The 19,843-nt window shown below is 50.0% G+C and overlaps 1 protein-coding gene across 1 annotated transcript in view; it reads left to right on the forward strand.

Moving 5' to 3' along the window:
- Positions 1-228: 228 nt before the first annotated feature.
- Positions 229-19,843, forward strand: part of DNHD1 (dynein heavy chain domain 1) — a 349,228-nt gene continuing 329,613 nt past the window's right edge. The window contains exons 1-3 of the mRNA XM_069760007.1: positions 229-322; positions 519-1,080; positions 6,481-6,645. Coding sequence (XP_069616108.1) covers positions 250-322; positions 519-1,080; positions 6,481-6,645 — 800 coding nt within the window. The 5' untranslated portion in view covers positions 229-249. The remainder of the gene's footprint in view (positions 323-518; positions 1,081-6,480; positions 6,646-19,843) is intronic.

Below are 19,843 nucleotides of genomic sequence, written 5' to 3' on the forward strand. Positions count from 1 at the left end.
GGGAGATATTCCTCCCCTCTGAGATAGAAGCTCATCTTGGTTAGGATAAGGATGTATTTTCTTGTAGACAAGGTTGTGACACAACAAGTGAAGATCCCTAAAAACATTCCATTTATTCATATGTGTTGGAAGACAAAAATTGAGATTCTTATTAAGAACTTATGCTTGTGATCCTGGACCCCTACGTTAACCAGCTGTTGTCCAACATGTTTCTTATTTTCCCAGGTTGCTTTCCTTCGTGTTGCTGTAATGGAATCACCACAATGGTCAACAAGGACACGACTTCCCCCGCTAACCCGACACCCCACCACCCTGTCTCCCGGTATGTGATGTCAGTCCTGTGATGTCATCATGAGGCTCGGTCTGCTCACATTATAGAGAATCTGGCAGTGATGATGTCATCAGTGATCCCTCCTGCTGTGTCTGTGCCACATTCACTGTCTTCTGCTGAGCAGCCCGAGTCTTGAGAAGACGTAGTGGATGATGTGAGCAGTGACATTTCTTTCTTACTCTGGCAGGACCTCAAAACGGTGGAGTCAGATCTCCAGCTGGCAGGGAGCTGCGACGTCTCCTCACCCAGGTGCAGCCATCGTCTGCTCGTTGTACACCTGGTAACATGTCTGCCCTGACCACAGCACTGGTCCAGTTTCTGTCAGGGTCAGACTGCAGCCGGTCCTGGTGGCTGGAACTTCTTGATGTTCTCGGGCTCCTGCACCCATTTCGGGATGCTCTGGCGAGTGAACGTGGGCTCCTCTTGCCATCAGTTGAGCGGCTGAACCAAAAGTATGAACGTCAGCGACACTTCCTCAACGACTTGGACGTCCCCGGAGCGCTGTGCACTGCATTTCCCCCTGACACCTCGGAACTGTACAGACTACCACGTGACCTAGAGAAGCGGTACCGAGTCCAGCAGTCTCCCATCCATGTACATGAACTGGCTTATTACGTGGGGGATGTTGGAGCCGAGCTGGCGGCTATGGAGTCCATGTGGCAATGTGGCCATAAAGGTGTTCCCAGGGCCCTCCGTACAGAGCTCCCGGTGATAGTCCACCCTGACACACATCCCAGGACCCACTCCAGGTGAAGAACCTACTGCTCCACAACGATGTAGGATGGGTCGAAGTAAGACCAGATCAGAGCAACGAGGCCGCACACCACATCTCAGCCACGCACCATATCTCAACCGCACACCACATCTCAGCCACGCACCACATTTCAGCCGCGCACCACATCTCCACCGCACACCACATCTCAGCCACGCACCACATCTCAGCTACGCACCACATCTCAGCTACACACCACATCTCAGCTACACACCACATCTCAGCCACGCACCACATTTCAGCCGCGCACCACATCTCCACCGCACACCACATCTCAGCTACACACCACATCTCAGCCACGCACCACATTTCAGCCGCGCACCACATCTCCACCGCACACCACATCTCAGCCACGCACCACATTTTAGCCGCGCACCACATCTCAGCTACACACCACATCTCAGCCACGCACCATATCTCAACCGCACATCACATCTCAGCCACGCACCACATTTTAGCCGCGCACCACATCTCCACCGCACACCACATCTCAGCCACGCACCACATCTCAGCTACGCACCACATCTCAGCTACACACCACATCTCAGCTACACACCACATCTCAGCCACGCACCACATTTCAGCCGCGCACCACATCTCCACCGCACACCACATCTCAGCTACACACCACATCTCAGCCACACACCACATTTCAGCCGCGCACCACATCTCCACCGCACACCACATCTCAGCCACGCACCACATTTTAGCCGCGCACCACATCTCAACCGCACACCACATCTCAGTCATGCACCACATCTCAACCGCGCACCACATCTCAGCTACGCACCACATCTCAGCTACACACCACATCTCAACTGCACACCACATTTCAGCCGCGCACCACATCTACACCGCACACCACATCTCAGCCATGCACCACATCTCAACCGCGCACCACATCTCAACCGCGCACCACATCTCAGCTACGCACCACATCTCAGCTACGCACCACATCTCAGCTACACACCACATCTCAGCTACACACCACATCTCAGCCACGCACCACATTTCAGCCGCGCACCACATCTCAACCGCACACCACATCTCAGCCACGCACCACATTTTAGCCGCGCACCAAATCTCAACCGCACACCACATCTCAGCCATGCACCACATCTCAACCGCGCACCACATCTCAGCTACGCACCACATCTCAGCTACACACCACATCTCAACTGCACACCACATTTCAGCCGCGCACCACATCTACACCGCACACCACATCTCAGCCACGCACCACATCTCAGCCATGCACCACATCTCAACCGCGCACCACATCTCAGCTACGCACCACATCTCAGCTACACACCACATCTCAACTGCACACCACATCTCAGCCACGCACCACATTTTAGTCGCGCACCACATCTCAACTGCACACCACATCTCAGCCATGCACCACATCTCAGCCATGCACCACATCTCAGCCACGCACCACATCTCCACCGCACACCACATCTCAGCTACACACCACATCTCAACTGCACACCACATCTCAGCTACGCACCACATTTCAGCCGCGCACCACATCTCCACCGCACACCACATCTCAGCCGCGCACCACATCTCCACCGCACACATCTCAGCCGCGCACCACATCTCCACCGTGCACCACATCTCCACCGCACACCACATCTCAGCCGCGCACCACATCTCCACCGCACACCACATCTCAGCCACGCACCACATTTTAGCCGTGCACCACATCTCCACCGCACACCACATCTCAGCTACACACCACATCTCAACTGCACACCACATCTCAGCCACGCACCACATTTCAGCCGCGCACCACATCTCCACCGCACACCACATCTCAGCCACGCACCACATCTCAACCGCGCACCACATCTCAGCTACGCATCACATCTCAGCTACACACCACATCTCAACTGCACACCACATCTCAGCTACGCACCACATCTCAGCTACACACCACATCTCAACTGCACACCACATCTCAGCCACGCACCACATCTCAGCCACACACCACATCTCAGCCACACACCACATCTTAACTACACACCACATCTCAGCCGTGCACCACATCTCAACCGTGCACCACATCTCAACCGTGCACGACATTTCAGCCATGCACCACATCTCAACCGTGCACCACATCTCAGCCATGCACCACATCTCAACCGTGCACCACATCTCAGCCATGCACCACATCTCAACCTGTCAAAAAACCTTCACTTAAAGTCATGAACTTGCAGCTCTCTGGAGCCCCCTTACCCTGCTGGCCAATAAGCGTATTTACAGAAAATAAGAAAGAGGGCGCAGCTGCTTTAATTTATGTTGAATATTGCGGCACATGAGGTGGCGGGCTGTCTATATACCACCGGTTCCTGATAGGAACATATATATACTGTACCTCGATCCAGTCACCACCAAGTCCCCAACACCATATAAATACGAAAACTATGCTGCCACCACCGACCTCTTATAGGTGAATGGGACACCAGTTTGAAGAACGAAGCTAGCAAATTTATAAGTTTACTCCAGAAAAAAATTGTCAGTGTTTACAAAAGGTACAAATGATATTACAAAAGAGACAAAATACAAGTATGTACCAACAATTATGAAATAAAACAGGATCAAAATACGAAACTTACTAAATGTCAGTCACAGGTATGACGTGTCGATAAAGGGGAGGAAAGATCTCAAAGAAATGATCCTGTACCACAGCATGGTATTCAGCTGTCTCTCCTGGCTCTGAATGAATGTCAAAGATGGATGCTCCTGTTTTATGCTTTGGCCATAAAACTAAGAACTGCCACTTTGCTGACCTCACATATAGGCTGTTTTCTGGGTGGTACCCATAACTTTGAAAGTTATCAATAACTGCTTTTCTTCATATCTTTGGCCTGTAAGCTCGCAGGCCAACGATATTGGCATTATTGTTTTCACTGCAATTTTACCGTTCTTTAGAGTCCAAACACGGTGTGTCTGAGATTTGTTGGTGGGTAGTAATTCATTTTCCTGGTTTCTGATGGCCCTAAATGCAGCAAAATGCTGCTATGCGCAACCCCAAGAGCCCAGACCCTGGAAATTTAATTTTCATGTTTCTGTGATTAATGTGTATTATTGAATTTGACTTTGAGCGTTTGGCTCATAAGACAAAGAGGTTTTTGGAGGGAAAGAACGCATTCAGCTCTGCTAGCACTAGAGGCAATAAAACTCGCAATCCAAAGCTGACCATCTGCCTGAAGGGAAGGGGAGTGGAAGTCCATAGAGGGGGAGAGGGGCTGCATGAAGGATTTATTCCTGCAAAAACAAATGATGGGAGGAGTAGTAGGCCAGCTCTGGTTGTGTCTCCAGAACCATGGAAAATAATTCATTTTCCTGACACCTCCCCCTTTTAGACTGCGCTACGGAGGCAGCACCGCTCGGTACTCCTCCAGGTGTATCTCTCTGGGCTCCCTCATCGGGATAACCCATCTGCATTGCCATGCTCACTGCCTTTTCTGTGTTGAATGGTAAAGTCATACTGCTGAAGGGCAAGGCTCCAGTGTAGCAACCTTCCGTTAGTACCGGACACGGTGTTCAGCCAAGTCAGCGGGTTGTGGTCGGTAACGACGGTGAAGGTGTTCCCATACAAGTAGGGCTGCAAGCATTGCAGGGTCCATACAATGCCAAACTCACTGGCGTCAGTCTGTACTAAGAACAGTCGACTGCAATCGACCGCCCTTAGCACAGGGGAGCTGCTCAGGGCATTCTTCAAAGCCCAAAAGGCCACCTCACAGTCATTTGTCCAATCAACTGTATGGGGTAGGTTCCTCTTGGTGAGTTCCATCAAGGGCTTCGCAAGGCTACAATAGTGTTGTAGAAAGCGCCTGTAGTACCATGTAGTGCCCAAGAAGGACAACACCTGCTTCTTGGTCCTGGGGGTGGGCCAGGACACAAGAGCATCCACTTTCTCAGGATCTGGCTTCAGAGTACCCCCGCCTACCTGGTGTCCCAGGTAGTAGACCTCACTTATTATTATTTACTTATATAACACCATTGATTCCATGGTGCTGTCATGAGAAGGGGTTACATAGAAATTACAGATATCACTTACAGTAAGCAAACTAACAATGACGGACTGATACAGAGGGGCGAGGACCCTGCTCTTGCAGGGTTACATTCTACAGGATGGTGGGGAAGGAGACAGTAGGTTGGGGGTTGTGCTCATGCCCATCTGGCACTTTCCCGGCTTGATGGTCAGTCCTGCTTGGTGATTTCGGCTGACCACCTCCTGAAGATGCTGCCGGTGTTCCTCCCAGGTGGGACTGAAGACAGCAATGTCATACAGGTACACCACCGCATACTTCTCCAGTCCCTGAAGCAGGTGGTTGACCATCCGCTGGAAAGTGGCAGGGTCATTCTTCATGCCAATAGGCATGACCGTGGACTCGTACAGTCCGAAGGGGGTGTTAAAGGTGGACTTCTCCTGCGCCTCGGGGCTCAGGGGAATCTGACAATATCCCCTGCTCAGATCCATAATGGATAGATAGCTCGCATCCTGACGAAGTTGTGGTGAAACGCGCGTAGGGGCGGCAGTCCTGGGCATCCACTTGCTGAAGTTATTTGTAAGTGCCTGTCTATTACATGCACTTTACTTATTGCTCGTAGCACGTCACACACTTTATATTGTGCAGGTCTTATACCCACTCCATGGGGTGGCTGACTTGATTCACCATATAACTTGCTTTCCATAATATTGTCACATATGTTATTTCAGACGGACTCTTATTATGTGGACCCCATTTGTGTGCCCGCTTAGTTAGTGATGCTCTGCAGTGTTTTTTAATATATTTGTTTTTTTCTTATAAAATGTATATACTTGGTCTAAAACACTCTTTGACCCCTTTGTACTTTAATCAGTCTGCTGGGGGTGTTGGTATTTTCTATGAGAGATCCGCCACGTACTCCACGCAAATTCACGCTACCAAACAGGTGTCCAATCCATCTATGAGAGGTTGGAGGTGGCAGCATAGTTTTCGTATTTATGTGGTGTTGGGGACTTGATGGTGACTGGACATATTTTCCTACCAGGTACCGGTGGTATATACATCCCGTCACATCACTCAACATAAATGAGAACAGCTGCGCTCACTTTCTTATCCTCTGTCAATACCCTTATTGGTCAGTAGGGTAAGGGGGGCACCAGAGAGCTGCAAGTTCCTGACTAAAAGTGCAGTTTTCTTTTTTTACAGCACTGATCACAATGATTACACATTGGTCACACTGATCACACACGCATTGATCACACTGATCACACACGCATTGATCACACTGATCACACACCGCTATTAGTGCATTAGATACTTTACACATAGTTGCTTTCCTTTAGATGTGTGTTTGATTGTCATCTGTTATTCAGCAGCAGGGCCCCTGATGACCTGTGCCAAGAGGTGAAGCCTGAGAAGAGCGTGGGGGCCACTGGTTACCAGCTGACGGGATACGAAGCCGCAGAGCTGCTGGTGCAGTGCAGACACCTGGGGAAAGTCATCTTCCTGTATCTGAACCGCACCTGCACTGTCCACAGTTGGTAAGTGCAGAGCAGAAGATTGACTGCAGCTGTGGAGGTGACTGGAGGAGAACATCTCATGAAGAGGAGCCAATAATCTAGAATTGAGGTTTTGCCTCTTCGGGAGGGTGAGGGCGGCCATCATCTGTTACATGGTCACTCCAGTCATCCATTGGATGCAGTCAACATCTGTGTTCTCGGCAGCACATTGCTGAGATTAATCAGAGGACGTGCTGCAGATTGCACGCTGTCTGTGTGCGTTCCGAGAATGGCCTTCTTGTGTAATCAGTCCAGTAACGACCATCTCTCCCTACCACTATCAGTTGTATGAAGGGGTCGTCTGCCAATAGAATAGATGAAGAAGAAGAGCGTCCTCTAGAATTAGTCGCAGCTGCCAAGGCAAACAGGATCATGGGGTGCATTAAAAGAGGTCTGGATACACATGATGAGAGCATTATACTGCCTCTGTACAAATCCCTAGTTAGACCGCACATGGAGTACTGTGTCCAGTTTTGGGCACCGGTGCTCAGGAAGGATATAATGGAACTAGAGAGAGTACAAAGGAGGGCAACAAAATTAATAAAGGGGATGGGAGATCTACAATACCCAGATAGATTAGCGAAATTAGGATTATTTAGTCTAGAAAAAAGACGACTGAGGGGCGATCTAATAACCATGTATAAGTATATAAGGGGACAATACAAATATCTCGCTGAGGATCTGTTTATACCAAGGAAGGTGACGGGCACAAGGGGGCATTCTTTGCGTCTGGAGGAGAGAAGGTTTTTCCACCAACATAGAAGAGGATTCTTTACTGTTAGGGCAGTGAGAATCTGGAATTGCTTGCCTGAGGAGGTGGTGATGGCGAACTCAGTCGAGGGGTTCAAGAGAGGCCTGGATGTCTTCCTGGAGCAGAACAATATTGTATCATACAATTATTAGGTTCTGTAGAAGGACGTAGATCTGGGGATTTATTATGATGGAATATAGGCTGAACTGGATGGACAAATGTCTTTTTTCGGCCTTACTAACTATGTTACTATGTTACTATGAGTTCGCTGAATGCTGTCAATTAGCTGTGGTGTCCTGATAGTGAATCACTGACTGCACACTCAGGTGATTGGCTGCCTGTAGCACGCACACTCATGTGATTGGCTGCCTGTAGCACGCACACTCAGGTGATTGGCTGCCTGTAGCACGCACACTCATGTGATTGGCTGCCTGTAGCACGCACACTCAGGTGATTGGCTGCCTGTAGCACGCACACTCAGGTGATTGGCTGCCTGTAGCACGCACACTCAGGTGATTGGCTGCCTGTAGCACGCCTCCATCCTCAGCTCTGTGAGGACAAGTCTACGTAGTCATGTCCGCTCTGCACACTCAGGTGATTGGCTGCCTGTAGCACGCCTCCGTCCTCAGCTATGTGAGGTCAAGTCTGGGTAGTCGTGTTCTCTCTGCACACTCAGGTGATTGGCTGCCTGTAGCACGCCTCCATCCTCAGCTCTGTGAGGGCAAGTCTGGGTAGTCGTGTCTGTTCTGTCTCCGCCATCTAATATTGTTACCCTGATTATCTGTTTGCGTAATTGCAGGTTTCTCAGTATGGATGTTCATATCTTTATTTGTTTTTAGTGCTTTGGCTCCCTCTAGCGGTCAGAGTTATGTTGACAGTTCAATCTTCTGTGTTTGTATTATCCATGTCTGATTCTCCTCCTCCTTTGCAATGCATTATGGTAGCTCAGCCTCCATTTCCCTCCATTTTTCCTTTCACTTTCCTCAGTTTGCCATCAAGGAAAGACGCTTCACTTCATCCCCCTTGCGATTGCATTGCCGGTATGTCTTTATGCTTTCCGTAGATATTTCTGCTCCATATTAGCCTAGCCTAGCCAGTTGTACTCCCAGTTTAGTCACTAGCTTTCTAAATGTTATGCATAATGTATATCATGTGTATTATGTACCTGTTCTATACTATGCACTGATTCTATGTATATCATTGTTCACAGTTTCACCGCATCAATATACCACTACGTTTAATAAAGCACAGACTCAACCACAGTCTCCTTATTGGACCCCGGTATAGTGGTTTAGCTGACTGTATAGCTACGTATGAGCCTGCCTCAGCTAGTGAGGACAGAACAGTGTCCTCTCTGCACACTCAGGTGATTGGCTGCCTGTAGCACACCTCCGTCCTCAGCTCTGTGAGAGCAAGTCTGGGTAGTCATGTCCGCTCTGCACACTCAGGTGATTGGCTGCCTGTAGCACACCTCCGTCCTCAGCTCTGTGAGGGCAAGTCTGGGTAGTCGTGTCCTCTCTGCACACTCAGGTGATTGGCTGTCTGTAGCACACCTCCATCCTCAGCTCTGTGAGGGCAAGTCTGGGTAGTCATGTCCGCTCTGCACACTCAGGTGATTGGCTGCCTGTAGCGCGCCTCTGTTCTCAACTCTGTGAGGGCAAGTCTGGGTAGTCATGTCCGCTCTGCACACTCAGGTGATTGGCTGCCTGTAGCGCGCCTCCATCCTCAGCTCTGTGAGGGCAAGCCTGGGTAGTTGTGTCCTCTCTGCACACTCAGGTGATTGGCTGCCTGTAGCACGCCTCCGTCCTCAGCTCTGTGAGGGCAAGTCTGGGTAGTCGTGTCCTCTCTGCACACTCAGGTGGTAGGCTGTCTGTAGCACACCCCCGTCCTCAGCTCTGTGAGGGCAAGTCTGGGTAGTCGTGTCTGCTCTGCACTCTCAGGTGATTGGCTGCCTGTAGTGCGCCTCCGTCCACAGCTCTGTGAGGGCAAGTCTGGGTAGTCGTGTCCGCTCTGCACACTCAGGTGATTGGCTGCCTGTAGCACGCCTCCGTCCTCAGCTCTGTGAGGGCAAGTCTGGGTAGTCATGTCCTCTCTGCACACTCAGGTGATTGGCTGCCTGTAGCACGCCTCTGTCCTCAGCTCTGTGAGGGCAAGTCTGGGTAGTCATGTTCGCTCTGCACACTCAGGTGATTGGCTGTCTGTAGCGCGCCTCCGTCCTCAGCTCTGTGAGGGCAAGTCTGGGTAGTCGTGTCCGCTCTGCACACTCAGGTGATTGGCTGCCTGTAGCACACCTCCATCCTCAGCTCTGTGAGGGCAAGTCTGGGTAGTCGTGTCCTCACTGCACACTCAGGTGATTGGCTGCCTGTAGCACGCCTCCGTCCTCAGCTCTGTGAGGGCAAGTCTGGGAAGTCGTGTCCTCTCTGCACACTCAGGTGATTGGCTGCCTGTAGCACGCCTCTGTCCTCAGCTCTGTGAAGGCAAGTCTGGGTAGTCATGTCCGCTCTGCACACTCAGGTGATTGGCTGCCTGTAGCACGCCTCCGTCCTCAGCTCTGTGAGGGCAAGTCTGGGTAGTAATGTCCTCTCTGCACACTCAGGTGATTGGCTGCCTGTAGCACACCTCCGTCCTCAGCTCTGTGAGGGCAAGTGTGGGTAGTCGTGTCCGCTCTCCACACTCAGGTGATTGGCTGCCTGTAGCGCACCTCCGTCCTCAGCTCTGTGAGGGCAAGTCTGGGTATTCGTCTCCACTCTGCACACTCAGGTGATTGGCTGCCTGTAGCACGCCTCCGTCCTCAGCTCTGTGAGGGCAAGTCTGGGTAGTTGTGTCCTCACTGCACACTCAGGTGATTGGCTGCCTGTAGCACACCTCCATCCTCAGCTCTGTGAGGGCAAGTCTGGGTAGTTGTGTCCTCACTGCACACTCAGGTGATTGGCTGCCTGTAGCACGCCTCCGTCCTCAGCTCTGTGAGGGCAAGTCTGGGTAGTCGTGTCCTCACTGCACACTCAGGTGATTGGCTGCCTGTAGCACACCTCCATCCTCAGCTCTGTGAGGGCAAGTCTGGGTAGTCGTGTCCTCACTGCACACTCAGGTGATTGGCTGCCTGTAGCACGCCTCCGTCCTCAGCTCTGTGAGGGCAAGTCTGGGAAGTCGTGTCCTCTCTGCACACTCAGGTGATTGGCTGCCTGTAGCACGCCTCTGTCCTCAGCTCTGTGAAGGCAAGTCTGGGTAGTCATGTCCGCTCTGCACACTCAGGTGATTGGCTGCCTGTAGCACGCCTCCGTCCTCAGCTCTGTGAGGGCAAGTCTGGGTAGTCGTGTCCGCTCTGCACACTCAGGTGATTGGCTGCCTGTAGCACACCTCCGTCCTCAGCTCTGTGAGGGCAAGTCTGGGTAGTCGTGTCCGCTCTGCACACTCAGGCGATTGGCTGCCTGTAGCACACCTCCATCCTCAGCTCTGTGAGGGCAAGTCTGGGTAGTCGTGTCCTCACTGCACACTCAGGTGATTGGCTGCCTGTAGCACGCCTCCGTCCTCAGCTCTGTGAGGGCAAGTCTGGGAAGTCGTGTCCTCTCTGCACACTCAGGTGATTGGCTGCCTGTAGCACGCCTCTGTCCTCAGCTCTGTGAAGGCAAGTCTGGGTAGTCTGTTGTGAATTCTGTGGCTGAATTCACTTCTGTGGTCACAAGTGGTATTGCAGTCTCTGGGCTTCCTCCCTCAGGTGTTTTGGTGAGCTCGTTGGCTGCCTTGCTATTTAGCTCCACCTGAGTCTGTCTTCCTTGCTCCTTGTCAATGTTCCAGTGTTGGATCTGAGCTACTGCATCTTTCCTTGGGCCTGCTGCTCTGCTAGATAAGTGCTTCTAGTTTGTTTTCTGTTTTTTCTGTCCAGCTTGCTATTAACTTTTGCTGGAAGCTCTGAGAAGCAAAGGGGTGCACCGCCGTGCTGTTAGTTCGGCACGGTGGGTCTTTTTGCCCCTTTGCGTGGTTTTCGTTTTAGGGTTTTTTGTAGACTGCATAGTTCTCTTTGCTATCCTCGCTCTGTCTAGAATATCGGGCCTCACTTTGCTGAATCTATTTCATTCCTACGTTTGTCTTTTCATCTTGCTAACAGTCATTATATGTGGGGGGCTGCCTATTCCTTTGGGGTATTTCTCTGAGGTAAGTCAGGCTTGTATTTCTATCTTCAGGCTAGTCAGCTCCTCAGGCAGTGCCGAGTTGCATAGGTAGTGATAGGCGCAATCCACTGCTGCTTATAGTTGTGTGAGGATAGTTCAGGTACTGCAGTCTGCAGAGATTCCACGTCTCAGAGCTCGTCCTATTGTTTTTGGTTATTGCCAGATCTCTGTATGTGCGCTGATTACTGCACGCTGTGTTGCCTGATTGCCAGCCATAACAGTACAAGGAGCCACACCAATGATTCCCAATAGAGGGAAAAAAGAAATCCTGACAGCATTTTTTTTTCTTAGCTCTGTCTTCAGTCTTTTTTTTCCCCTAGACATTAGAGTGCTTCAGGACACAGCTGTGGACATGGATATTCAGGCTCTGTGCTCCTCAATGGATAATCTCGTTGTAAATGTACAAAAGATTCAAGATACTATTGATCAGAAATCGATGCTAGAACCAAGAATTCCGATTCCTGATTTGTTTTTTGGTGACAGAACTAAATTCCTGAGCTTCAGAAATAATTGTAAGCTATTTTTGGCCTTGAAACCTCATTCTTCTGGTAATCCTATTCAACAGGTTTTGATTATTATTTCTTTTTTGCGCGGCGACCCACAGGACTGGGCGTTTTCTCTTGCACCAGGAGATTCTGCATGAAGTAATGTTGATGCATTTTTCCAGGCGCTGGGATTGCTTTACGATGAGCCTAATTCAGTGGATCAGGCTGAGAAAAATCTGCTGGCTTTATGCCAGGGTCAGGATGATGTAGAAGTATATTGTCAGAAATTTAGGAAGTGGTCAGTACTCACTCTGTGGAATGAATCTGCACTAGCGGCTTTGTTCAGAAAGGGTCTCTCTGAAGCTCTTAAGGATGTAATGGTGGGATTTCCTATGCCTGCTGGTTTGAATGAGTCTATGTCCTTGGCCATTCAGATCGGTCGTCGCTTGCGCGAGCGTAAATCTGTGCACCATCTGGCGGTATTGTCTGAGAGTAAACCTGAGCCTATGCAGTGCGACAGGACTATGACTAAAGTAGAACGGCAAGAACACAGACGTCTGAACAGACTGTGTTTCTATTGTGGTGATTCTACTCATGCTATTTCTAATTGTCCTAAACGCACTAGGCGGTTCGATAGCTCTGCTGTTATTGGTACTGTACAGTCCAAATTCCTTTGTCCATTACCTTAATGTGCTCTTTGTCATCGTATTCTGTCATGGCGTTTGTGGATTCAGGCGCTGCCCTGAATCTGATGGATTTGGATTATGCTAAACGTTGTGGATTTTTCTTGGAGCCTTTGCGGTGTCCTATTCCGTTGAGAGGAATTGATGCTACACCTTTGGCCAAGAATAAGCCTCAGTACTGGGCCCAGCTGACCATGTGCATTGCTCCTGCACATCAGGAAGTTATTCGCTTTCTGGTACTGCATAATTTGCATGATGTGGTCGTGTTGGGGTTGCCATGGCTACAAACCCATAATCCAGTATTGGATTGGAACTCTATGTCGGTAACCAGCTGGGGTTGTCAGGGAGTACATGGTGATGTTCCATTTTTGTCTATTTCGTCATCCATTCCTTCTGACATCCCAGAGTTCTTGTCGGACTTTCAGGATGTATTTGAAGAGTCCAAGTCTGATGCCCTACCTCCGCATAGGAATTGTGATTGTGCTATCGATTTGATTCCTGGTAGTAAATTCCCTAAGGGTCGTTTATTTAATTTGTCCGTACCTGAACACACCGCTATGCGCAGTTATGTGAAGGAGTCCCTGGAGAAGGGACATATTCGCCCATCGTCGTCACCATTGGGAGCAGGGTTCTTTTTTGTAGCCAAGAAGGATGGTTCGCTAAGACCGTGTATTGATTACCGCCTTCTTAATAAGATCACTGTTAAGTTTCAGTATCCCTTGCCATTGATTTCTGACTTGTTTGCTCGGATTAAGGGGGCTAGTTGGTTTACTAAGATTGATCTTCGTGGTGCGTATAATCTGGTGAGAATCAGGCAGGGAGATGAATGGAAAACGGCATTTAATACGCCCGAGGGTCATTTTGAGTATCTGGTGATGCCGTTCGGACTTGCCAATGCTCCATCTGTTTTTCAGTCTTTTATGCATGACATTTTCCGTGAGTATCTGGATAAATTCTTGATTGTTTACTTGGATGACATTTTGATCTTCTCAGATGATTGGGAGTCTCATGTGAAGCAAGTCAGAATGGTTTTCCAGGTACTGCGTGCTAATTCCTTGTTCGTGAAGGGATCAAAGTGTCTCTTCGGTGTGCAGAAAGTTTCATTTTTGGGGTTCATCTTTTCCCCTTCTACTATCGAGATGGATCCGGTTAAGGTTCAGGCCATCCAGGATTGGACTCAGCCGACATCTCTAAAAGGTCTGCAGAAATTCCTGGGCTTTGCTAATTTTTATCGTCGCTTCATCTGTAATTTTTCTAGCATTGCCAGACCATTGACCGATTTGACCAAGAAGGGTGCTGATTTGGTTAATTGGTCTTCTGCTGCCGTGGAAGCTTTTCAGGAGTTGAAGCGTCGTTTTTGCTGTGCCCCTGTGTTGTGTCAACCTGATGTTTCTCTTCCGTTCCAGGTCGAGGTTGATGCTTCTGAGATTGGTGCAGGGGCGGTTTTGTCACAGAGAGGTTCTGGTTGCTCAGTGTTCAAACCATGTGCTTTCTTTTCCAGGAAATTTTCTGCTGCTGAGCGTAATTATGATGTGGGCAACCGAGAGTTGCTGGCCATGAAGTGGGCATTCGAGGAGTGGCGTCATTGGCTTGAGGGTGCTAAGCATCGCGTGGTGGTTTTGACTGATCATAAGAACCTTACTTATCTTGAGTCTGCCAAGCGCTTGAATCCTAGACAGGCCCGTTGGTCGTTATTTTTTGCTCGTTTTGATTTTGTGATTTCATACCTTCCGGGCTCTAAAAATGTGAAGGCGGATGCTCTGTCTAGGAGTTTTGTGCCCGACTCTCCGGGGTTATCTGAGCCGGCGAGTATCCTCAAGGAAGGAGTCATTGTGTCTGCCATCTCCCCTGATTTGCGGAGAGTGTTGCAGAAATTTCAGGCTAATAAACCTGATCGTTGTCCGGCCGAGAAACTGTTCGTCCCTGATAGGTGGACTAGTAAAGTTATCTCTGAACTTCATTGTTCGGTGCTGGCCGGTCATCCAGGAATCTTTGGTACCAGGGAGTTGGTTGCTAGATCCTTCTGGTGGCCATCTCTGTCGCGGGATGTGCGTGCTTTTGTGCAGTCCTGTGGAATTTGTGCTAGGGCTAAGCCCTGCTGTTCACGTGCCAGTGGGTTGCTTTTGCCCTTGCCGGTCCCGAAGAGGCCTTGGACACATATTTCGATGGATTTCATTTCTGACCTTCCCGTTTCTCAAAAGATGTCGGTCATTTGGGTGGTCTGTGATCGCTTTTCTAAAATGGTCCATCTGGTGCCTTTGGTTAAATTGCCTTCCTCCTCTGATTTGGTGCCTTTGTTCTTCCAGCATGTGGTTCGTTTACATGGCATTCCTGAGAATATTGTTTCTGACAGAGGTTCCCAGTTTGTCTCGAGGTTCTGGCGAGCCTTTTGTGGTAGGATGGGCATTGACCTATCTTTCTCCTCGGCCTTCCATCCTCAGACTAATGGCCAGACCGAACGAACCAATCAGACCTTGGAAACATATCTGAGATGTTTTGTTTCCGCTGACCAGGATGATTGGGTGTCATTTTTGCCGTTGGCTGAGTTCGCCCTTAATAATCGGGCCAGCTCGGCTACCTTGGTCTCTCCATTTTTCTGCAATTCTGGGTTCCATCCTCGTTTCTCTTCAGGACAGGTTGAGTCTTCGGACTGTCCTGGTGTGGATTCTGTGGTGGACAGGTTGCAGCAGATCTGGACTCAGGTAGTGGACAATTTGACCTTGTCCCAGGAGAAGGCTCAGCTTTTCGCTAATCGCAGACGCCGTGTGGGACCCCGACTTCGTGTTGGGGATCTGGTTTGGTTATCTTCTCGTCATATTCCTATGAAGGTTTCCTCTCCTAAATTTAAACCTCGTTTTATTGGTCCGTATAGGATTTCTGAGATTCTCAATCCGGTGTCTTTTCGTCTGATCCTCCCAGACTCCTTTTCCATACATAATGTATTCCATAGGTCGTTGTTGAGGAGATACGTGGCACCTATGGTTCCATCTGTGGAGCCTCCTGCCCCTGTTTTGGTGGAGGGGGAATTGGAGTATATTGTGGAGAAGATTTTGGATTCTCGTGTCTCTAGACGGAAACTCCAGTATCTGGTCAAATGGAAGGGTTATGCTCAGGAAGATAATTCCTGGGTTTTTGCCTCTGATGTCCATGCCCCAGATCTTGTTCGTGCCTTTCATGTGGCTCATCCTGGTCGGCCTGGGGGTTCTGGTGAGGGTTCGGTGACCCCTCCTCAAGGGGGGGGTACTGTTGTGAATTCTGTGGCTGAATTCACTTCTGTGGTCACAAGTGGTATTGCAGTCTCTGGGCTTCCTCCCTCAGGTGTTTTGGTGAGCTCGTTGGCTGCCTTGCTATTTAGCTCCACCTGAGTCTGTCTTCCTTGCTCCTTGTCAATGTTCCAGTGTTGGATCTGAGCTACTGCATCTTTCCTTGGGCCTGCTGCTCTGCTAGATAAGTGCTTCTAGTTTGTTTTCTGTTTTTTCTGTCCAGCTTGCTATTAACTTTTGCTGGAAGCTCTGAGAAGCAAAGGGGTGCACCGCCGTGCTGTTAGTTCGGCACGGTGGGTCTTTTTGCCCCTTTGCGTGGTTTTCGTTTTAGGGTTTTTTGTAGACTGCATAGTTCTCTTTGCTATCCTCGCTCTGTCTAGAATATCGGGCCTCACTTTGCTGAATCTATTTCATTCCTACGTTTGTCTTTTCATCTTGCTAACAGTCATTATATGTGGGGGGCTGCCTATTCCTTTGGGGTATTTCTCTGAGGTAAGTCAGGCTTGTATTTCTATCTTCAGGCTAGTCAGCTCCTCAGGCAGTGCCGAGTTGCATAGGTAGTGATAGGCGCAATCCACTGCTGCTTATAGTTGTGTGAGGATAGATCAGGTACTGCAGTCTACAGAGATTCCACGTCTCAGAGCTCGTCCTATTGTTTTTGGTTATTGCCAGATCTCTGTATGTGCGCTGATTACTGCACGCTGTGTTGCCTGATTGCCAGCCATAACAGTAGTCATGTCCGCTCTGCACACTCAGGTGATTGGCTGCCTGTAGCACGCCTCCGTCCTCAGCTCTGTGAGGGCAAGTCTGGGTAGTAATGTCCTCTCTGCACACTCAGGTGATTGGCTGCCTGTAGCACACCTCCGTCCTCAGCTCTGTGAGGGCAAGTCTGGGTATTCGTCTCCACTCTGCACACTCAGGTGATTGGCTGCCTGTAGCACGCCTCCGTCCTCAGCTCTGTGAGGGCAAGTCTGCGTAGTCATGTCCGCTCTGCACACTCAGGTGATTGGCTGCCTGTAGCACGCCTCCGTCCTCAGCACTGTGAGGGCAAGTCTGGGTAGTCGTGTCCGCTCTTCACACTCAGGTGATTGGCTGCCTGTAGCACGCCTCTGTCCTCAGCTCTGTGAGGGCAAGTCTACGTAGTCATGTCTGCTCTGCACACTCAGGTGATTGGCTGCCTGTAGCACGCCTCTGTCCTCAGCTCTGTGAGGGCAAGTCTGGGTAGTCGTGTCCTCTCTGCACACTCAGGTGATTGGCTGTCTGTAGCACGCCTCCGTCCTCAGCTCTGTGAGGTCAAGTCTGGGTAGTCGTGTCCGCTCTGCACACTCAGGTGATTGGCTGCCTGTAGCACGCCTCCATCCTCAGCTCTGTGAGGGCAAGTCTGGGTAGTCATGTCCGCTCTGCACACTCAGGTGATTGGCTGCCTGTAGCGCGCCTCCGTCCTCAGCTCTGTGAGGGCAAGTCTGGGTAGTTGTGTCCGCTCTGCACACTCAGGTGATTGGCTGCCTGTAGCACGCCTCCGTCCTCAGCTCTGTGAGGGCAAGTCTGGGTAGTTGTGTCCTCTCTGCACACTCAGGTGATTAGCTGCCTGTAGCGCACCTCCGTCCTCACCTCTGTGAGGGCAAGTCTGGATAGTCGTGTCCGCTCTGCACACTCCGGTGATTGGCTGCCTGTAGCACGCCTCCGTCCTCAGCTCTGTGAAGGCAAGTCTGGGTAGTCATGTCCGCTCTGCACACTCAGGTGAATGGCTGTCTGTAGCACGCCTCCTGTCATGATCCCAATGGCAGGGGATCACAAAAGGACAAGCACAAAAACAAAACAAGCTCTAGGGTGATGGAACCTGAGCTGACCGCGATCCTGAACCTAAACACACAACTAGCAGTAGCCGGGGAACGTGCCTACGATGATTCCTAGACGTCTCGCGCCAGCCGAAGGATTAACTTCCCCTATAAGAAGAAACACAGACCTCACTTGCCTCCAGAGAAAAACCCCACAGAAATAGCAGCCCCCCACATGTAATAACGGTGAAATGAGAGGAAAGCACATACGTAGTTATGAAAATAGAATCAGCAAAAATGAGGCCCGCTAAAGCTAGATAGCAGAAGATACAAAAGTGAACTGCGCGGTCAGCGAAAAACCCTTCAAAAAACCATCCTGAAATTACTTGAACTCATGTGCCAACTCATGGAACATGAGGAGTAATTTCAGCCCACTAGAGCAACCAGCAGCAAGGAATCACATCTCTGCAAGCTGGACTAAGACAAAAATTAAGCAAAACGTGGAACAGGAAAATCAAAACTTAGCTTGTCCTGAAGATAACAGACGCAGGGAGCAGAGGTAAAAAGACACGCTGATTACATTGATAGCCGGCGAGGAAATGACAAAAAAGCCAGGTTAAATAGGAAACTCCCATAACCTGATGGAACAGGTGGACACCAGAGACCGCAGAGAACACAAGTCACCCAGTACCATCAGTAACCACCAGAGGGAGCCCAAAAACAGAACTCACAACAGTACCCCCCTTTGAGGAGGGGTCACGGAACCCTCACGAGAACCACCAGGGCGACCAGGATGAGCCCTATGAAAAGCACGGACCAAATCGGCAGCATGAACATCAGAGGCAATCACCCAAGAATTATCCTCCTGACCATAACCCTTCCACTTGACCAAATACTGGAGTTTCCGTCTGGAAACACGAGAATCCAAGATCTTCTCCACAACATACTCCAATTCACCTTCCACCAGCACCGGAGCAGGAGGCTCAAGCGAAGGAACGACAGGTACCTCATACTTCCGCAACAACGACCGATGGAACACATTATGAATAGCAAACGATGCCGGGAGATCCAAACGAAACGACACAGGGTTAAGAATTTCCAAGATCCTATAGGGACCGATGAACCGAGGCTTGAACTTAGGAGAAGAGACCTTCGTAGGAACAAAACGAGAAGACAACCACACCAAGTCCCCAACAAGAAGTCGAGGACCCACGCGGCGACGGCGATTAGCAAACTGCTGAGCCCTCTCCTGGGACAACTTCAAATTGTCCACCACATGACTCCAAATCCGATGCAACCTATCCACCACCATGTCCACTCCAGGACAATCAGAAGGCTCCACCTGACCAGAGGAAAAACGAGGATGAAACCCCGAATTACAAAAGAAAGGAGAAACCAAGGTAGCAGAACTAGCCCGATTATTAAGGGCAAACTCGGCAAGCGGCAAAAAGGAAACCCAGTCATCTTGATCAGCAGAAACAAAACACCTTAAATAAGTTTCTAAAGTCTGATTAGTTCGTTCCGTCTGGCCATTCGTCTGGGGATGGAATGCAGACGAAAAGGACAAATCAATGCCCATCTTAGCACAGAACGTCCGCCAAAATCTAGACACAAACTGGGATCCCCTGTCAGAAACGATGTTCTCCGGAATGCCATGCAAACGGACCACGTTTTGAAAAAACAGAGGGACCAACTCAGAGGAGGAAGGTAACTTAGGCAAGGGTACCAGATGAACCATCTTAGAAAAGCGGTCACACACAACCCATATGACGGACATTTTTTGAGAGACAGGGAGATCCGAAATAAAGTCCATGGAAATGTGCGTCCAAGGCCTCTTCGGGATAGGCAAAGGTAACAACAATCCACTGGCCCGAGAACAGCAAGGCTTAGCCCGAGCGCAAACTCCACAAGACTGCACGAAAGAACGCACATCCCTCGACAAGGAAGGCCACCAAAAAGACCTGGCCACCAAGTGTCTAGTACCAAATATTCCAGGATGACCTGCCAACACAGAAGAATGGACCTCGGAGATGACTCTACTGGTCCAATTA

Source organism: Ranitomeya imitator, chromosome 3, assembly GCF_032444005.1.
Source record: "Ranitomeya imitator isolate aRanImi1 chromosome 3, aRanImi1.pri, whole genome shotgun sequence".
In the NCBI taxonomy this organism is placed as follows: Eukaryota; Metazoa; Chordata; class Amphibia; order Anura; family Dendrobatidae; genus Ranitomeya; species Ranitomeya imitator.